The 19,941-nt window shown below is 41.4% G+C and overlaps 7 protein-coding genes across 7 annotated transcripts; 4 read left to right on the top strand and 3 right to left on the bottom strand.

Moving 5' to 3' along the window:
• Nucleotides 1-465: 465 nt before the first annotated feature.
• Nucleotides 466-1,465, bottom strand: BDB00DRAFT_884107 (thymidylate kinase-like protein; the record flags this gene model as incomplete). The annotated part of the gene is made up of 5 exons (XM_053128299.1): nucleotides 466-576; nucleotides 659-847; nucleotides 957-1,044; nucleotides 1,131-1,239; nucleotides 1,345-1,465. The coding sequence occupies 5 exons, from the start codon at nucleotides 1,463-1,465 to the stop codon at nucleotides 466-468; spliced, it is 618 nt and encodes a 205-aa protein (XP_052976947.1).
• An 856-nt stretch (nucleotides 1,466-2,321) lies between these two features.
• Nucleotides 2,322-4,901, top strand: BDB00DRAFT_836900 (uncharacterized protein). Its single transcript, XM_053124521.1, has 3 exons — nucleotides 2,322-3,075; nucleotides 3,211-4,092; nucleotides 4,178-4,901. Exons 1-3 carry the CDS (start codon nucleotides 2,563-2,565, stop codon nucleotides 4,814-4,816), a joined length of 2,034 nt encoding a protein of 677 aa, XP_052976946.1. The 5' UTR covers nucleotides 2,322-2,562; the 3' UTR covers nucleotides 4,817-4,901.
• BDB00DRAFT_537055 (6-O-methylguanine DNA methyltransferase) lies at nucleotides 4,745-6,041 on the bottom strand. Its single transcript, XM_053117772.1, has 3 exons — nucleotides 5,458-6,041; nucleotides 5,284-5,350; nucleotides 4,745-5,196 (listed from the first exon to the last, which is right to left on the bottom strand). Exons 1-3 carry the CDS (start codon nucleotides 5,797-5,799, stop codon nucleotides 4,967-4,969), a joined length of 639 nt encoding a protein of 212 aa, XP_052976945.1. The 5' UTR covers nucleotides 5,800-6,041; the 3' UTR covers nucleotides 4,745-4,966.
• Nucleotides 6,042-8,476: 2,435 nt separating this feature from the next.
• BDB00DRAFT_836894 (major facilitator superfamily domain-containing protein) lies at nucleotides 8,477-11,590 on the top strand. The gene is made up of 11 exons (XM_053124520.1): nucleotides 8,477-8,877; nucleotides 8,974-8,993; nucleotides 9,079-9,317; nucleotides 9,411-9,636; nucleotides 9,742-9,835; nucleotides 10,010-10,085; nucleotides 10,180-10,271; nucleotides 10,338-10,509; nucleotides 10,598-10,719; nucleotides 10,817-10,891; nucleotides 10,972-11,590. The coding sequence occupies exons 1-11, from the start codon at nucleotides 8,539-8,541 to the stop codon at nucleotides 11,227-11,229; spliced, it is 1,713 nt and encodes a 570-aa protein (XP_052976944.1). The 5' UTR covers nucleotides 8,477-8,538; the 3' UTR covers nucleotides 11,230-11,590.
• Nucleotides 11,591-11,937: 347 nt separating this feature from the next.
• BDB00DRAFT_836888 (uncharacterized protein) lies at nucleotides 11,938-15,096 on the top strand. Its single transcript, XM_053124519.1, has 13 exons — nucleotides 11,938-12,088; nucleotides 12,168-12,234; nucleotides 12,303-12,333; nucleotides 12,429-12,443; nucleotides 12,522-12,542; nucleotides 12,629-12,791; nucleotides 12,884-12,975; nucleotides 13,045-13,243; nucleotides 13,328-13,534; nucleotides 13,645-13,965; nucleotides 14,128-14,334; nucleotides 14,465-14,661; nucleotides 14,735-15,096. Exons 1-13 carry the CDS (start codon nucleotides 12,034-12,036, stop codon nucleotides 14,816-14,818), a joined length of 1,659 nt encoding a protein of 552 aa, XP_052976943.1. The 5' UTR covers nucleotides 11,938-12,033; the 3' UTR covers nucleotides 14,819-15,096.
• A 42-nt stretch (nucleotides 15,097-15,138) lies between these two features.
• On the top strand, nucleotides 15,139-15,723 carry BDB00DRAFT_836886 (uncharacterized protein). The gene is made up of 2 exons (XM_053124518.1): nucleotides 15,139-15,382; nucleotides 15,481-15,723. Exons 1-2 carry the CDS (start codon nucleotides 15,292-15,294, stop codon nucleotides 15,573-15,575), a joined length of 186 nt encoding a protein of 61 aa, XP_052976942.1. The 5' UTR covers nucleotides 15,139-15,291; the 3' UTR covers nucleotides 15,576-15,723.
• Nucleotides 15,724-19,653, bottom strand: BDB00DRAFT_836882 (uncharacterized protein). The gene is made up of 17 exons (XM_053124517.1): nucleotides 19,578-19,653; nucleotides 19,119-19,481; nucleotides 19,016-19,022; nucleotides 18,916-18,926; nucleotides 18,724-18,815; nucleotides 18,566-18,648; nucleotides 17,965-18,476; nucleotides 17,859-17,883; nucleotides 17,742-17,766; nucleotides 17,441-17,676; nucleotides 17,212-17,357; nucleotides 16,974-17,123; nucleotides 16,887-16,905; nucleotides 16,629-16,809; nucleotides 16,391-16,563; nucleotides 16,283-16,307; nucleotides 15,724-16,205 (listed from the first exon to the last, which is right to left on the bottom strand). The coding sequence occupies exons 2-17, from the start codon at nucleotides 19,398-19,400 to the stop codon at nucleotides 16,010-16,012; spliced, it is 2,163 nt and encodes a 720-aa protein (XP_052976941.1). The 5' UTR covers nucleotides 19,401-19,481; nucleotides 19,578-19,653; the 3' UTR covers nucleotides 15,724-16,009.
• Nucleotides 19,654-19,941: the final 288 nt, after the last annotated feature.

Raw genomic sequence — 19,941 nt, 5'->3', positions numbered from 1 at the left:
ATTTCAAAGGTGGATGCTACTTACGGTTTCCTGCATGCATTGAAGGCCGAGCAAAAGAGACCCAGACCTGGACAAGGCACATAAAAGTGTAGCATCTGCATGTAAGAAAAACAACAAAAGAGACTCCGGCTCCAACCCACCAAGTGGTTGCAACATAGTAGCAGTAGTAGCGCTCGCCCAGCTGCTATATACTGCGGCCACTTCAAGTACATACGCCCATGATGGGTCACTGGATAAACGGTGTTATACAGCACATTCCATCAATCAACTTTTTATTTTCCCGTTTCACATCCGCATGTAGTGAGATTGTACCACAGCGCCACCAAACAACACTTGTCATGTATACCGTAGCAACTTGGTAGCATATAAACATGTTTTTATACGATTCGTCGCTGTTCACACTATAACTACTACTACTACACTAAATAAGATGCATGGAACACTATAGATGCGTAATTATCATCATTATTGTTCCCATAATCCTGTTCGTGGTTCTTCGCTGTCAGGTTTCAGCTCTTTGACCGTATTCCACATTTCCTCCTGGACAGCTTCCATCGTCTGATCAGCATCTATGATCTATAATGTATCCGTTTATTAACATTCATAGACAACATGGCCTCCTTGTTTTTTCATTTCTTTTATTTGCTTTTGTGCGTACCTTCCAGCTGTCCTCTTTTAACTGCATGAATATATCTCGCACTTTGGTTTGTAGTTCTCGTGTTTCATATCGCTCTTCGCCAAACCCACCTCGTTGCTCAGCCTTTTCTATAGGTAAATCCAAGAACAAGACTTTGTCTGGAATCAGCAGACCTTTATCCGGATTCTTGCACCATTCCAAATCGAGACCCTGTTAAGCAGTAAAAGATATTGTGTAAGCTGCTAGATATAATCCTTTATTCACATATACACACAGTCAGTCCCATTAAGCTACACGCATATACAGCGAAGCCCCCTACCTTTGCCGCCGAGAATGCTACACCAGAAAATGCATATCGATCCACAACAAGCGTGGTACCTGCTTTCAACTTGGCAGCAATAGCGTCCCTGAGAGAGAGAAAATGAAAAAGATGAGTGCTTGATGGAACGAAAGAAAAGAAAAATCAGGAAGCTTCTTCTCTCTTCTTCCTTACATGGCTTCCCAACGGTTTGCAGAGAAGAACAGGTGAATGGCTTTATCGTGAAGGTGACGTGATTGCTTTAGATATCCATCAATTAGTTGTCCCGATTGAATGGTGCGATCTAGATATTAGACAAATCGTAGTTCATGAGATTCTCCTACTCGCACACATACACACACACACTATCTGACCTGATTAAAAGAATTCGCACGGAATGTATACATACCTGGAAACTTTATTAATTGCGCATCGCGACCTTGGTCACGAAACCGTTGTAAAAGTCGTTCGCATTGCGTGGATTTACCGGATCGGTCACAGCCTTCAATCACGATAAACAAACCACGCATCGTGTTATAGTAGTTTTGATCGTAGTAACAGTAGTTATAGCAGTTGTGTCGGTTGGGTTCGGAGGTCAGACCGATATGGCGTGCTGGACGCCCGCGAAGGGCATCCAGAGCCGATTTGGCAATATTATGTTTGACAGCTCTTCGGATGATTCCTCTCGGAAGAGATAATGACATCGTTATAGTACATGAAATAGCTTTGAATCATATATTTCGTATGTGTCTCTCTGTGAATATGTGCGTTCTTCATAATGATGTGATGTGATACATTTATTATGCACTGATGTCCTATTATGTACTATTACCATGTCAGAAAGCGCGGGCAAGTGAGTACCATTCTTGTTGCATACTAATATCAAACTGTGATCCACGTACTTGTAAGAAGACAAAGATCCATTGATAGCACGGACTAGTTTATCTTGATATACATGCATCCGGTGAGAATACGTGTGTATACATTATTAACAACGAAACACGTTTATCCCATCATTTTTCTCCTGTTTTCTTCTTCTTCTATAAACAATCTCAGCTTTTAGGAACAACACAGTTGTACTAGCTGCAGAATTACTAGACCTCTCCTATGCTGAATAATATAGATTGCCAGAAAACCAATTTGCTCGACAGTGTGTGTTGTGTCGTTGGTGTGTGTCCGGAGTGGCAGAGGAAAAGTGGTGATCACTGTACTGTTGCTTATACAAACAATGACAACCATACCAAATGAAGCAGTAAAGCAAAGAAACGTGGTTAATGAAAGAATTATTAAAAGAGCCCTAGTTTTTTCTTCCTTTACCATCGCAGTATATACATAGAAGACAACAGGAGTACGAACAGTCTGTATATGTCTTTTCTTTCATTGACCGTAATAAGAAGCGCATATTATCCATAAATGTCTAAATATGATCAGCACGTTGCCTCTCAAGTCCGCGGGCTTGAGTACACATCCATATTTAATTTTAGTGTGTATTGACCACAGCATTATAAAAATAAAACGTGTGAACATCCTGTGAAAGAGAAAAAAGGACAATGAGCACTACGTCTTTGAGCATCTAAGATCCTGTTTCAGTATATTCTTTTCTTCTTTCACTCCTTTCAATTACAAAATGCAATTACTCTCATTTTATTCTTCCAGCAACAGCAAACAACCCACCCCTTCCACAAGCTCGAGTACAGCAGCAAATAATGGCAAAAGTTCATCATTGGCTCCTAGCACATCGACGACAACAACTGCATCATCGCTCCTGACGCCAGATGACGAAGACAAGGCTGAAGAGCAACTTTTCAAAGATATGCTTAGCGCTCGTAAAGCCCTCGACTTATTTCTCGACTCTCGTATTCCTGAAGCTGAAGCTATTCTTGAACCGCACTTGTGCAAAACATCAATGTATTACGCACTGGGCAAATCCGTCCTGCTCACACTCAAGAGCATGATGACATTCCAGCAAACCGATTTTGAAGTCGCTATCGAGTCATTGAAGCATACGGTTCAATTATCGAGTCACCTTATCCGCAAGGGACATGGTACATTGTGGTTTTTGGAAAACATTACTTCTTGGGTCAGAGCTGGATTGTCTGTCGATACACTCCAGAAAATGCGCCCACTTTATCGGCATGCAGTAAGTATGTTAATAATGAAAGAGAGGAACAGTGCGCGTGGAAGAGCGTATGTATGTTGCGAGGGGAGATAAGGCATGACAACATAAAGGGAGGCAGAGAAGGATCCTTTGCCTTATGATTTTTTTTTCTTTTAGGAATTGGTTCATGCAGAGGCTTATTTGCTAAAAGCAATGATCTGCATCATCCATGATGAGAGCTTAGTATCATTTCTACGAGAAGGCCTTCACATACGCCAGAGCTACATGACCTATACCGTACTGGAAAAGTTTGTGCAGACGACGGACGAGCCATTGGATGATCATTTCACCTCGGGTGTCAAGTTCGGCGTGGGCTGTTTCAACTTGATGCTGTCCTTGCTTCCCAAGACGGTTATAAAGCTTGTTCAGTTTATTGGATTTTCAGGTCAGCGACTGCGCGGTCTTGAACTACTCGAATCCAGTGGTGGTTGGGACACATACAAGCAAACGGGCGTGATGGTAGAGCGACAGGGACCGGCCGAAGGCTTACGACGCCAGTTTTGTGACATGGCTTTGGTTGGCTATCATATTGTGCTGGCTAAGCTGATGCCCATGTCTCATGTGGACGACGATCTTGCAGGAACTATCCTGAAATACAACCTTGACTTATACCCGAATGGCGTGTTTTTCCTCTACTTCCATGGCCGTCAGCTATTTAGCGAACGGAAACTCGACGAAGCTAATGCAGAGTATATCCGCGCGATCGAAACTCAAAAGGAATGGGTGCAGTTGCAGCATATTTGCTATTGGGAACGCGGACTCATTAGCATCTTGCAGCGGGATTGGAAGACAGCTTCGGATATCTACGAAATTCTCTACAAGGACAGTAACTGGTCCAAGTCGGTCTATGCATATTTCAGGGGCATGACGTTGTACATGTTGGCGCAGCAGGAAAAGGATGACAAAAAGTGCAAATCGCTCATGGCACAAGCCAGCTACATGATGAAAAAGGTGCCAAGCTTGCGGCAAAAGATTGCTGGTAAATCTATTCCTTTGGAGGTAAGAACTCTGATTATGAATGATGCTATACATCCAATAGTGGCGGCGGACAAACATATGTTAACAGGCATTTTATTATAATTAGAAATTTGTCGCACGCAAAGCACGCAAATTTTTAGACCAGGATAACGTGTTGATGTTCTCAGACTTGGAGATTACTAATGCTTTTGGCGCATGTGATTACATCCCCGTAAATCTACTTTGGGCTAACATTGACCGCCTTGACATTGAGCTATCACAGCTCTGCACGACACACAAAAACTATGCGGACGATCTATGCTTGGGCAACTATCTCCTCGCTTACATGACGCGTTTGCTGTTGACTAAAATTGAGGATAATAACGAGAAGGAAATGGACAAGCTGCGTGGTATACATCACAAATCCATCCAGATAGTCTTGAATGCTGCCAAGGATGTCCAGTTTGATCATTATGTGTATTACTTTGCACGATACGAAAACGCCCGGATGTTGATTATCGAGGGCGATTATGACGCAGCCGAACAGGAACTTGAGGTCGTCTTAAACGCAAATGACAAGAGCCAATACAATATCGGTGCAGGATCCAAGGCCAAGTCCAAATATAGTTTGGAGAACCATCTGCTTTTCAAGTGCCATAACTGCGTGACAGAGCTCGAAGAGTTACGAAAGCAACAGGATAAGCAACAGCGGTTAGATGACAACAGTGATAATGACTCTTTTGCATCAGCTGCTTCCGATGTATAGAGAAAGAAGACCTGATATTCTAATATTTTTTTTGTAATTTAAACTACATTTCAGATATTTTTATTTTTCTTTTATAGTTTCTGGTAATAATAATCATATAATATTGAAGTACTAAACAGCATCAGCAGCGCTTTTTTTTACGTATACAGCTTACACCTTGAAGTCCGAAAAGATGATCTTTCTACCATCAACATTGGAAACAAACTGATAATGTTCATTGAACGTACATCCCTCTTTAGTGAGCTTGGCTTTCTTATCAGCGACGAACTGGCAATCGCCCCAACCGCCACTGAACCCACCAATGGAAAGATCGCTAGCAATCACTCGATGGCAGGGTACTGGAAGAGGACAGAATGGGTTGATACGCATAGCCTGTCCCACTACACATATTTTGCAGAGTAAAAAAACTTAGCATATACATATATTTCAATTCAAAAAGATGTATGCTGTTTTCATTTATCATATACCTGCACGCGGACCTCCATTAAGGGCATCACTTATAGCTTTATAGGTTGAGACATGACCGCGGGGAATCTATATATAGATGATACGAAAATGCGCGAAAACGCGAAACGCGAAAATTTTAGTATAGGTTGCCGGCCTTGGTTACTGGTTGCCGCTTGCTGCTGCGCAATTTCTACCTGTGAGCATAAATCGAACACTTTGTACTGAAAAGCAGTTATCGGTCGTCCAGTCTTGGGATTGATGTATTCTTTTTTTTCTTGCTCAGTTTTGGGGAAGGGTATCATTGCTATAAAGTACAAAGTCGACCGTTGAGTTGATCCAAAATGCGACGTCATTCCAAAAAGAAAAAAAAGGCTGATCAACCAACATTCGACATTGTCGTCCTTGGCGACAAAGGTTTGAAGCACTTTCTTGGTAGCACGTGCCTTTGTTATTGCTGTTACTATCTTTGTAACGACTTTCTTGTCGGGTGTTGTCTTTGCAATGGTTTTGGGTGCGCGTTTCCTTAATTCCACCATGACGGACTGAGATAGGGAACGTGTGAGAAAGGGTGAGAGAAAAAAAGAAAATAAAGCCGGTGTGCTGCGGCGGTTGCTTTATGGGCGACTGTCAAATTAGCAACACAGACAGCCGGAATGAACCATCAGCAGCTGTAGCCAATAACAACTGCATTATCCACAATAGAAAAGGGGGGTATGCCGACTTGAAACGGCCTCTACGTTGCATAATAATGATGATCAACACAATTGCTCTACAAAAGATGCGCTAGAAAGTACCATGATGCGAGTGTAACTCTGCAACTTTTCTTGCCTTCTACTTGTAGCCGCCAAATGAAAACCACTGTCATTCCGCCGACGAACACAATGTCAACTAAATGTTCGTTGCGATTGTCCACATTTGCTCGAAGAAAAATCTTGAATTAGAAGCACGAATGAGGTGTCCCTTCGTAATCTTGATTTTCAACGAGCTCTCAAACTTCTTTCTTGCTTGCGTATAAAGGAGCTTTAAACATCATAAAGAAGGAGCAAATTTTGCATGACCATCGAGTACTTTTTCACGCAGTGATTACGATGAATATGTCATAGAAAAAATTAACACAAGTGTATGCGCGTAAGAGAGCAATAAAAGAGACACAGGTTTAACGAATGGAAAGAACAGCAAAAAACGCTTTTTATCTTGTACGTTTTATCATGACAAGGATGCAAAAGGAGTGTCGATGTCTTAGTTCCCCTGCTCATTGCTCATAAGCAAGTATTGACAGAAGCAGCCACGTGAAGGTGCATCAAAATCTGCTCCTGGCAATCCTCTACTCCACAAAAAGATAGGGTGGGACGCTTGTCGCTCTTGTAGACCGTCAAAAGTCGATCAGTGTAGAGGCCCACTGTCTGCCTCACTAGATGCGGTATCTACAGAACCAACTGGGCGCATATGTACTTGGGAAAGAAAAGCATATGATGGCTCTTGTTAAGGGCAATTACCAAATACATGAGGTAGTCTCTTCGGGTTGTTCTTCTATACTCACCAACGTGGAGATCGTAAAGGCGAATACACCTAAGGTACCGCTGGTATGTTAGGTGACTTCAATTTAATTTATATGTGACGCACGATCGCTGGTGCTTTATTGTCAACACAAATATAAGACCTTTTGAAGCTGAAATGGTTGCTGCTGCTAAATTACTTATATCCCGAAGTAACATTTGATAGTTATAGACGCTGTCAACTACGCTGTGAACGAAGGAGACGCATAGACCGCTTTTTTTAAGCTTGCCAAGGTAAACTCGAAAACTGATATCATATGGAATATGGTGGCTGTTACACGTGTAAGTTGCTGAGAATATAGGTTTATTGAAGGGACCTGACAAGGCTGGTTGCGTTCAGCTTTCATATAGCATCCAATGAATTTTGTAGGGTCGGAACGGATCGCCCCGTTCGGAAAGCACAAGCTGGAAGGGATATGAAGTATCAAGAGACCTAAACTTATGTAATCACAAAAATTGAGGTAGTTATTCGGATGTCATCTATGCTGATTGCATAAAATAATATATCTGGAAAGGGGCTTTTGCTGCTTTGTAGGCGGTACCTAAGCGCACACTCTCTAATCCTCCTAATTGAATAAAATTATACGCTTTTTTCGTTTACTTCACTTTGGCCAGGTAAATGGTGTGTATGCCACGTTATCTATTATATAATAACACGGAAGATAGCAAGTTGCAAAATTAGTCATTGATGACTAATTAAGGTCCGTTGTTTAATTAATAATCTTTGATTTCTTTAATTTCTCCACTAACAGATCAAATTTACAGTTGAGCCCACTATATCATTTTTTTAGTAAAGCTATTTAATTCAAAATTACTGGAAATAAAGGCAGCGTATTGGCTGCGTTACTATCGTACATAGACAATTTGTAGCACTTGGTTTTCTGGAAGAAATGATCATGTCCTAGAATCCAAAAAATTCTGGCTGCTCGGCGCCTTTTGCCTGAATTCGGCTTTACCGGCGAACCGTTCTGTGTAACCATATAAGGTCATACTATGATAGTTGTTTGATCCCAGGTCTAGTACGTTTCTGGGTTGAAAAAAAAAGAAGCCATGGATCTGCAGCTCATTTGTTAGATGATTACATTTCTGTAGTTAGTATATGACTTGGCAACCATCATCAGCCATTACTACAACAGTAGCGAGAAGGGTTTCTTTAAAACAAAAAGGGATAAAGTTGACGCGTGGAAAAACTTTTGTACCCATTCCAGCAACTTTCTGTTTCACCAATCGCAGATCAAAAATTACTATGTTTGAGATAATATCTTGATCCAATACCAGCTGCGCGTTACCCAAGGCTTTCAAGTACCAATTCGACTTCGATTATTCAGGATGTTATGATCAAAATAAGGATGAAGAGAGATATAAGGTGACGATGAGAAATGACAGTTGTTTTTTACTTGATAGAAAGGCTACGTAGTATTTTGAAGAAGGAGCGGAGGAGGAAGGGCGACAAAAGCAACTATTTACTCTTGCACAACAATTAGTGTCGGGCCATTGGTATTTGCGCCAGCCGTCCATCCATGCTAGTTTTTCTTACTTGGCATGCGGTACGCGTGCGCGGATTGCACCGGGGAAAAAATTCCCCTTTCTTGCTGCGTTGCCTTTTTTTTCTATAAAAGGCACAGGAAGTATTTTTACTACTTCTCGGCTTCTACCGATTAGACTAAAAACATCTATACAGCTTTTCTCGCCTATCCGTTCCCTTGTCGATATAGCAAAATGAACGATTCACGGTCTCGTCGCAGTAGTTTAGAAGAAACAAACACCATAGTCGACGTAGAGATCAATGCGTACGGTGGTGATGATGATATATCCAACAAGAAAGCCGAGTTACAGCAGCACCCACCTACTGATCCGGGACGATTTGCAGGATTTCGCCGTGGCCTTTTGATTTTCGGTATCGTCTTGGCTATGTTCATGATCTCGCTTAATACAACCGTAATTGCACCAGCAATGTCAATTATCACAACAGATCTTACAGACGACGTCAGCTTGCAGACTTGGATCGCCACTGCATACCTATTAGCATTCAATTCATCTCAACCTCTCTCTGGAAAGGTAAATAGCTCACATAATTTGTCATTCTTGCAACGTAGGCATTATGCATTTCTTTTATAAGCTAAGACGTTATCATGGTTTTGTTCATGGCAATAGTTTTCTGATATCTTTGGAAGGTAAAAAGAAAGAATAAAATTATCACTAGCGGTTTATAGTGTTCGTAGTGTGACTAAATGGAATTCCGTCCTTTTCTCTAAATAGGAAACCGATCCTTATATTCGGAATCTTTGTATTCTTTGCTGGATCTTTGATCAACGCACTCACACCAAACATGCAGGGCCTCATTGCAGGTCGTACTGTCCAAGGTTTGGGAGGCGGTTGTGTCATGACGATCGCATATGTGCTTGTTCCTGACTTAGCACCACTTCACTTGAGACCACGTTTCCAATCTGGATTGACTGTCGTTTACGGCTTGGCTAGTGTCGTTGGCACGCTGATTGGTAAGTAAACAAACAGTACACATGGGAACACGAAAGGGAGTAAAGGCATGCATTTATTTTGACATAAACCATTATATAAATTATTAATCACAGGTGGCGCCTTTGTGGACAAACTGACATGGCGCTGGGATTTTTGGCTTAATGTGATCCTTGGTGGAACCGCCCTTATCATTGTTACTTTACTGCTGAAAGAACCAACCAAGATTGAAAACACTTCCTTCTTTGCCAAGTTAAAACGTATTGATTTCCTCGGCGTGATCCTTGTCATTTCGTTTGTTTGCTGTTTACTATTAGCACTCAACTGGGGTAGAGCTTACGGGTATGTAGAAGATTTTTCAATTTGTCCTAGGTTTCAAATGCGGAAGGCTTTAATGAATGCCAAACGCCGGGTCCTTTCTCACATTTATTACATTAATAACTTCAGATGGTCGAGTGGACACTCTCTCGGCCCGTTTATTGCCGCGGCGGTGTCGTTGGTCGGACTAATTGTAGTCGAAGGATGGGTTGCAGCGGAGCCAGTAAGTGCATTCTCAATTACTACGCTACATGCATGTTGCTGAAGCAGCTATTACTACATACAGTACCACCGCTGCTGGAAAAAGAACAACGTGTTCGGCTGTTTTAATCTTGTCGTGCACACCTCTATGTCAATTATTATTAATTATTATGATGAAATTTATGAACCGTATTAGCTTCTGCCACCTGAAATCATTTTGAATCCTGCCATTTCGATTTTCTATCTCTACATCATATGCCTTGGTCTTGGCTGTAAGCATATCACTAAATCTCTTTTGTTTAAAACCTGGACCACGGTAATATTCGTTTCACTTATTCTATATTGTTTGCTTGTCAAACCATATAGTCATTGGAACTTTGTACTATGGCCCCATCATGTTCCAAGCGGTGTTTGGCGCCGACAGCACAGGATCAGGTATTCACTTGATCCCGTACATGGTAAGTTAAAATTTTGCTAATAACAAGCGTTTTCTATTCTTGCTTACACGGTTTTTTTTTCAAAAGGCATGCTTGATTGTTGCGTCCATCGGTAGTGGCTTGGTATTGCCTTTGTTCCCTTATGTAAAGTTCTATCTTATGCTTGCATCTGTGTGTAATATCATTGGCTTCGGTCTCTTTTACACTGTCAACGAGAATAGCTCATGGGCTCAACAGTCTTGTTACCTGATGCTGTGTGGTACGTTTTTCTTTTGTTATTGTTTTGAAACACACGCACACAACTCTCTCTCTCACACTCTCTCACACTCACGATACTCTTCTCTTAGGATTTGCCTTTGGCTTATCACAACAGAATACCATCATGGGTGTGCAAAGCGCTGCAGACAAAAAGTATATTGCTGTAGCTACCGCTTTAACGAACTTTTTCATGATGCTCGCATGCTCCATCGTAAGTAATGCTACCTATATCTAGCGATAATCTTTCATTTAGCTGCTATGTACAGGTTTTGATTTTTTCTGATCTTTTAAATTAAATACATTGACAGGGTGTTGCCATTTGCGAAACGATGTTCCAGCTATTTCTTGCTCATCAACTCTCTACCATTGATCCTGATACTCTGGTAAGTATATTGCTGCTTTCCAAAAGTTACTTACTTCATCACACATGCTTACTTAATTGACCATTACTTAACACTCGTAGGCTGTCGCACATGAATATGGCGCCGATTCCAACTATTTGTACCTTAAAAACATGCCCGCAGATACACAACAACCTCTTATCCATGCTTACATGAATGCGTTAAACAAGGTTTTCATTATGCCTCTTGTTGCTGCTGGTGTAGCTGTCATCTGCGCGTTTGCTGCCAAGAATACTCGCTTTGGAGCAAGCGAGAACAAGGCAGCTGCAACAACGAATGACGAAAAGGTGCTTTCCGAAAAAGAGGAACGCATCGCATAATTGCTAATACGCAACGGCTTATAGTCACCAAAATAGCAGGAGTAACTTTTCCTCCGCACACACACATCGCCCACCCACTTCTTTTATCATGATAGAAAAAACTCATTATATACAACAATGTACATTTAAAAGCATCACCCACCTACTCACTGTATCTCTCCATTGATTATACATAATTACATATCACTTTATAAAAAGACACTATTAAAGCAAAACCACGTACTAGAGAGATTGTTGAGCGACTAAAGAATATCGGATGAGTACAGTAGGATACATGCTAAGTGCCAAGTGGCACAATATCTAGTGTTAAGGAGCTTACTGTTGGCTTAGAAGTCGTATATGTGTTTGTGCTACTTATCCAGATTAGGTCAAATCAAGACAATCCCCTTCACGATCAATTAGTCTAAAATCATCGGTTTTCTTTAAAAAATTGTCATGGCTCATGCAAAGCAGTATACAAGCAGTTTATATCGTTAGTAGCCAAACTTCGAATAACGGAAGACGAGAAAATAATTGTTTCAATAATGGCAATCTAATTTAACATATGAACCCGGTGAAGACCGAATCCAACGATACGGAAAATACTCGATATAACTAGTTGCTGCTTAGCCCACACAACCATCATACTGCTTAAAAAGATGAGGCTCAGATGGCGCGTATACTCTGTACGACTGTTAATCGTGATACAAGCTTCTTTTTACAAAGAATATGCTCTAGCCTCGCCACTTACTTTTAAACAAGGCGTACTCGTCTTTTTTCCTTCTCTTACTGAACACTTTCTCCTTCTCATAATATTTAATCATCATGGTTTTTCCGATCCCTCTTAGTGATTATCGCGTCGTCGTGGGCATCGATTTCGGTAAGAAGCGTAAACACTATATGCAAAAGATTCTTTCCCGCTTGTTACTCAGTTCCTTTCCTCTCTCTGTTGATTTCAGGTACCACTTATAGTGGCGCTGCGTATGGTATCATTTCATCACAAGACGTTACAGACATTACAACATGGTAAAGTACATGCACAGTAATAGATCGACTTATTTCCTTCGATTAACGAAAGTTTGTATATATGAAAGGCCAAAACAGTCGGGTTTTAGGTATCCAAAGGTAAGAAAAGCGACGAGAAAGGGGACGAATCAGGTTTCAAAGGGCCCGTTCCTGAAAACCAGAGAGATACTTATTCAGTGTTATTATTTTTTTAGGCTCCAACAATTAGTGTAAGTTCTGCCGGCTTTCTGTGGCCTTTTCGTTAGCAGAAATCATATTAATGATCAAATTGAACGCTTGTTTTTTAGTTGTACAACGGTGATACTAGAGTATGTTGACGAGAAGAAAGCTCTACTTTGTAAAGCTGTGTTGAGGCTGTTATCAATACAAACTGATGATATCAATGGGATGTTAGACTTTGGCCGCATGGGGTAACGCTGCGCGTTTGGAACGACAAAAAGCACCATCGAAAACCAACTACTTGCTGCTGCAGCAGTACAAACTGTACCTTGACGATAGCTTGAATGGCGTCTTCAAACCGATCCCCGGTGGTTTCAAGCCCGTGAATGTGATTGCAGGTTAGTTGTCCGATGATAAGCTGGATCGTATAATAGTTGAAATAATAGGATCAAAGAAAAAAATTGATAACTAAACTGTGATGTATTCATAGATTACCTCCGTGAGTTCCACAATAACGTATTAGCTGAAATGAAGAAAGGCTTCGCACAACAATTTGAGGGTCGCTATCGTTACTGTATTACAGTAAGTGAAGTTTCTAATTGGTAGAGAAAGTGTGTATAGATCTGTCAATTGAAAAGGGTCATGTATTAGGTTCCCGCAATGTGGTCCGATAAATCAAAACAAGCCATGCGTGATGCTGCTATTCTTGCTGGAATTATAAATGAGGACGACCACCACGATCGTTTAATGCTTATTTCGGAACCCGAGGCAGCAGCAATCTATTGTGAACAGACCTGCGAGCAATTTGATATGGAGGATGGTGATGAATTTATGATCTGTGATGCAGGCGGTGAGTAATATGGCTATCAACCAAAGGATGAGATCACTTGAGAGATAAGTTTACTGAATACCGGATGGGTGTTTTAACATTTAGGCGGTACGGTTGATTTGATCGTTTTCAACGTAAAGATGGATGCGGATGGCAATCGTCAGTTCAAGGAGAGTACAAAGGGCATGGGAAAGTCGTGTGGCTCTGCCTTTGTTGACAAACGCATGCGCAAACTCTTGCGGAGTAAACTCAAGAAGCTTGTGGATCCTATTCCCCCAGCCGCATTGGAAACCATGATGGAAAACTTCATCGGTAAAAGAATTTTCTTAGGATCAGAAAGAAGTGTTGGAAGGAGGAATGTGATTTCGCTCTAGTGATGGGCGAACAAGGGTAACTGAACTGTATATACATGTATGGTGTAGATACCCTGAAACCCTCATTCGACGGAAGCGACGCTCTATTTATGAACCTCCCCATGAACCTGGGCATCACCGAGCACACAAATCCCGAAATCGGATTAGATGAAGGTGTGCTGCGCTTCTCTGTTGAGGAGCTCAAGGAAAAGGTGTTCGAGCCTGTGGTACAAGAAGTTCTTGCACTCATCCACAAGCAAAAACAACAAACACACAATCTTAAGGCCATTTTTACTGTCGGTGGTTTTGGCGCCTCTCATTATTTACAGAGTCGGATCACGGAGGAATACAAGAGATACAACATCAAGGTTGTCACGCCCTATCGCGCAGGTAACCATACTAAGAGCAACAGTTGAAGCAACTTGGATAAAACAAAAATCATGTTTCTATGTGGAAATTATACCCAATGAAACTATTTCGCAAAAAGATATACGAGAAGCATCCTTGGTCTTCTTCAATTTCCTGCTCATCATTCATGCAAACTCTTTCTAGAACTCGCCGTTGCCCGTGGTGCCGCTTATTTTGGCATGAACCCTACCAAGGTGACCACACGTGTACCAAGATACTGGTACGGCATCGACATTACCAACACCTTTGTGGAAGGAGTTGATCCTGAAGAGTACAAAATCGTAAGAAGGGATGGAAGTATCCGATGTGACAATCGATTTTCAGTTTTCGTTCGACGCGGAGAGCCGCTAGGTAAAACAAAAAGAGAAATATTTTGTCATGTAATAACTGTTACTGTGATTCAGCGAGGATAGTATCTCTTCATATCCTCACTAGAGAATGACGCATTGACCCATTGGTAAACTTAATTTTTATTATGCAGACAACGATAGCTGTGTAACCCAAAAATACACCACATTTTATCCCTGCCCCACGGAATGTACTTTTTTTGCAGCCAATACCGAAGACGAGCCTCGGTACACCCTGCAATCTGGTGTGCGAAAGGTATTTCACTTTGAAATTCCCATGCCAGAGTTACCAGATGCTGTGGAAGGAGAGCAAATCGAGCTGATTATTAAGGTAAGAGGAACTAGGCTGTACAATCATAGAAACTCTGTAGAGGAAATATTAACGGTATTTACTCAAATAACAGATGTATTTCGGAGAAGTTGAATTACGCGTAGAGGCAGTCATTCGCGGACAGACTTATCGAGTTGTCTGTAACTTTAACGTATAACAACATATCTAAACCACCATACCATCTTAATTCCACAATAACAAAAAGAAGAAACCCCCTGTATCTGTAATTATAGCTCTTATCAAATAATCATTATTGGCAACAAACTGTAGTCAGTTGACACCTGCATTCATAGAGATACATCTGTTCATCGATGCATAATGCTGTTACGGCTGGATCGCTTTCAAATATGACCATTATGCTCAAATCTGAACGGGGCTTAGCAAATCATGCTAGTTTCTTTTACAGGCCTATAGACACTTCTTGTAGGCACGTTATCAGGACGATGGAATCTGCATTCTTTAATAATGATGAACCACATATGGATGCTACTTGTACCAATTGTTTTGCGAGTAGCAGCATGTGTCCCCTTTTGAGTACCTAATAATAACTCGCCCAAAACTCTATAAAAGACACACAAGAAATCAACGGAAACTGTCAAAACTCACTTTCTACTTTTAAACGACGACAAAATGAAGCTTACTGCCATCTTGACCTTGTTGAGCCTTGCTACCATTGCTGTTAGTGCTAGCCCCAAACCTGCTACTGAGCATCTCACCGAGCGTAAGTGGATAATGTTTCTACAATAGAACCAGAGTCTATGTTATGTGTATAGCTGACTATCTCTTTCTCGGATCCTATCTCCATTACTATACTGCTAGGTCAATGTCTCCCCTCGTCGTGTGTTGCTGGAGGTTGTTGCTCAGGAGATTGTGACTACTGGTGCAGACAATGTGACATCAAGTTCACCTGCTAAATCAAACGTATCGTGCGTTGTCGGTGTCGTCGTTGCATAGCAAGACAGTGCCTCACTCTCACAAAGCTACTTATCACATTTTCTCCCAATCTGCTTTGTTTGTAAATGGGGGGCTTTTTATTGTATTCCTTTGAGCAATAAAACCCATTATAATTTTCTTTTAATTTCCAATCTTGGCTTGAAGTGTTTTCGCATCTTCAACAGGCAATCCGCAAGTAAAGTTTTCGCAAACATAGGCTGCTGCCTTACTATCATCTGCTAGCTGCGCTACAATTGGATTCTTTTGCTCAATAAGACCACCCTTTTTAGCCTGGATTGAAACCTTGTTTGGAACGAATGCTTGAGAAATGGTCTCCTTGAATGGTTTTAACTGGCTCTCATCCGTGCCAGTCAGCACAATCTAGTATGATAGGTTCAGTAACGGTGAACAAGAACTAGCTTCTTTTCCTAATTACCTGCTTTACACCGTTCACCATCAAAAGGAATGATCCCAAAAGTGCAGGCATAGCAAAAGGGTATTGGGAAATGCTAGTGCTGAAAGATCCAATGGTATTTCTCGCCTTGACCACGTAATCTTCTTGCTCTAAGATAGTACCGAGTCTAACGAGGTTTCTCAAGGAAATAGCATTGCTAAATAGGATTAAAAAGGTTATATAGTTAGTAAATTTTCATGATCTTTTATTACTGGCTTGATATCTTATACTTACGCTGAAGGTTCGGCACCGTCTTGTTCTAAATAGTTATAAAACGAGATTGAGTTTGTGTCCAGTATTGCTACGAATCCACAGTAGCTAGAAATTACTAATTTTTTTTACCATCCTTAAGGCGCACAAGAATGCTCTTGTCACTTGCTTGTACGTTAAAGTAACCACCCTTATCGGAATCGTAAAACAATTCATTTTGCTTTTGTTGGAGATCATAAGCCCATTGAATCCACTTTTCGTCGTAAGTCGCTTCGTATAGATCCAACAAACCTTGAACCATATAGCTGTATCATTTTTTGAAGGACGGTTAAAAAATAAGAAGATTAATATCAATTAGATATTGGCTTACCTATAGTCGTCGAGGAAACCTTCAATATCAGAGGGGCCAGCTCTATAGCTGCGTAACAAGGTATCAGTCTGTTGTTTGTAGAGTTCTCGTTGGATAAAGTCGGCGGCATTGGTAGCCAGTTTCAAAATCTCTTTGTCTTGGAAAGCATTGGCTGCTTGTGCAAGACCAGAAATCATCAGTCCTATGAAAGTTTCATCACCAGGTTTAATAAACAAAGATTACTATTTCATGCTGCTCCTTAATGATATATTCACTAACCATTCCAAGAGGTGAGGATCTAAAATAAGAGGATAAAAACCTGGTTAGATACTATTCAACGACAGCTTTTATTATAGGGGACAGTACCTTGTCATCACAGTGAGGTTTCGGTCTCTGCTCCTCTCTGTACTTTAGCAATTTTTCCTTGGACTCGTTGAGAATGGAACCCACATCTTGCGAGGACATGCCAAACTCTTTGGCGACATTATCCACTGATTCTTGCTCTGCAAGCACGTTCTTTTCCAAAACGAAAAATAGATCAGTAAGCGACCAAGGAAACATCACAAATAGTGGTAGCATAACTGCATCGTTTTTTCCAACATACCTGGTTAACAAGCTCATTATGCGGATCTTGAGCAGGGTTGACATTACCATCCTTGTTAACACCGTAGTATTTGTTAAATACTTTGGCTGCTTTGGACCCGAGAATTTCTTCCAGCAGTGGCATCTCCCAAACATAGAAGGCTCCTTCTGTAAAACATAACAGTGAATGTATCAATAGATAACCATACTAATGAACCTTTGTCACCTTTATACTCAGTAAAGCTACATACCAAGCTTCTTTTTAGATTGATCTGTTGGGAACGAGTCTGCATCTTCAGCAGAGTAGAAACCGCCTTGAGGATGCTGGAGATCACGGGCAATATAGTGCACAATATCCTTGGCTACATCTGCAAAACCTTGGTCTCTAGTGATCAGGTATGCGGAAGTGTAGGCAGAGAGCAACTGGGCCTGGTCGTAAAGCATCTTTTCAAAATGGGGTACGTGCCAGTACTTGTCTGTGCTGTATCTGTAGGTCATTTGTGAGTAATCTCGGTTGACATGTGGCTTTACAAATGAATATGCAATAGTTACCTATGAAATCCGCTGCCGATATGGTCTGTTCCATCAATACACTCATTAGCATATACATATACTGGCAAATGTGACAACAATTATGTGAAAACTTAGATATGCCAAACCAAATCTTACCGCGTATACCGCCCATTGAAATTTTCTATATCATTACATTTTTTTCTTTATAAGCCAAATATTTATAATACAAACGACAGATGTATGCCTTGAAAAATTTATGTACCTTGAGCGTGAACAAAGCCATTTCAAGCGCCTTTTGCGCATTATGTTCAGTGCTTTTGTCTTTGCGCAAGTAAGCAAAGTACTCAAACAAGAACTGCAACTGGACTGGTGTGGGAAATTTGGGAGCACCAGTAAAACCACCATTCGCGGTATCAAAATTGTCATCAAAGTGATTGAATGCCGCTGATACCAAGTTCTCTGGATGGAGCTGGCTTGCAGCATCTTCCGTACCAGCAGGCTTTGAGTTGACGTAGGCTCGAAGTTGGGCGATTGTTCCGGAGGCATCTTCTCTCACCTTGTCGTCAGCAGCTTCCCATATTTCAGCAACGCGAGCTAGTAGGTTGCGGAAACCTGGTGTGCCGTATTGGTCCCCTGGAGGGAAATAAGTGCCACCAAAGAAAGGCGATAGTTCGGGTGTAAGGAAGACAGACATTGGCCAGCCACCTCGTCCAGAGATCAATTGAATATACGTCATGTAGAGCTTGTCGACAGCTGGATTTTCTTCTCTGTCGACTAGATGCACACATACACATATGGTAATCAGTCAATTTTCCTCATTATCTAATTTTCCTCATCGAATGTCATGGATAGGCTCCTCTAACCTTTGATGTTTACAAAGTGCTCGTTCATGAATTTTGCAGTCTCTTCATTTTCAAACGATTCGTGCTCCATAACATGACACCAACTATCAATGGTTATTATTGGCGTTAGCAACATTTACGCGTACATCAATTCAGAACTTCTCAATGAGATACATTACTGGCAAGTACTATAACCGATACTTAAGAAGATAGGCTTATTCTCCTTGACAGCCTTATCGAATGCTTCCTTGCCCCAGGGATACCAATCAACCTTTAAATCATAACCACATGAATGTTATTTTCTGACCATCCAATCTAACCCAGTTCAACCCAACACCGGATGACTAAGCCAAAACAAGGGTCCTACTTACAGGGTTGTGGGCTAAAAAGTACATGTGGTTGCATAGAAAATCATCGATTAATTAAAGCCAAAAACAAGTCTGTGTCATTGACCAATTTGTGTCACCTTACCATGTTGCTTCATATAAGCAGAATATAGAAAATGATGTCAACAACAGAGGCATAACAATAAGGTTAACCCCGTCCAACAACCGAGAAAAAAAAAACTCCTTACCAAAAGATATGGACTTTTTTCATTACTAAGACGATTTGTGAATTTTGGGATCGTGGCTTGAGTGACGCGGGAAGTATGCAATTCATTGATATTGACACGTCCTTTAAGAAGACGCGATTGAGTCAGCAATGACGAAGAAGGTCGAGGCAACGATCGTGTGGTGAACGCGCGCGAGGTTTCCTGAGTACGAAGTAAGGCTCTTGCTGACGTTGGCGTATACTTGGTGGACACACGCAATTGTGCTGTCGGTACAGATTTCAAATGAGATACGATTGATCGCATAGTTGTATCTAAACGTGCGTTCTGCAGGGATAGAGAAACTAAAGTTTTAAGGCCCTATTTTTAAAACCACTTGGATTTGTGCTAGGGAAGGCGTTTCAAAAATTTCACGGATGAGTTTCACTGTCCGACATACGCATGCCGAGTATTTTCGTATGAAAAAGAAGGAAAAGAACTTACACGTTTTTAAGCAACGGGGCTCGCCCTCTCCGAAAAGAAGGCTTCCCGAAACCTGCGCCGGCATGCCGACGGTGCGTCCCACAACATATGAGAAAGACTCTGCCGAAACATCGTCAATCCCATACTCGTTGCACGAACTCAGCCGAAGCTTCATCGAACGTGCGATATAACACTGGAAAGCAAGCAACATAAATGCCCTTTGCTCGGGCGTTGTGCTCCCAGTAGTAGCCTGACAAAAACAAAGGAGCGAGCCTAAAAGGCCCGCCCCTTTGGGCAACAGAAAAGAAAGAAATTAAGGCAGTTAGCAGTCTTGCTAGACAGACAACGTACATTAAGACGAGACACACACACCAAATTAACTGAT

The sequence above is a fragment of the Zychaea mexicana genome (assembly GCF_025766255.1).
Source record: "Zychaea mexicana strain RSA 1403 chromosome Unknown BDB00scaffold_68, whole genome shotgun sequence".
Taxonomy (NCBI): Eukaryota; Fungi; Mucoromycota; class Mucoromycetes; order Mucorales; family Lichtheimiaceae; genus Zychaea; species Zychaea mexicana.
Note: the sequence above shows the minus strand (reverse complement) of the source record. Positions and strands in the feature narration are given on the sequence as shown.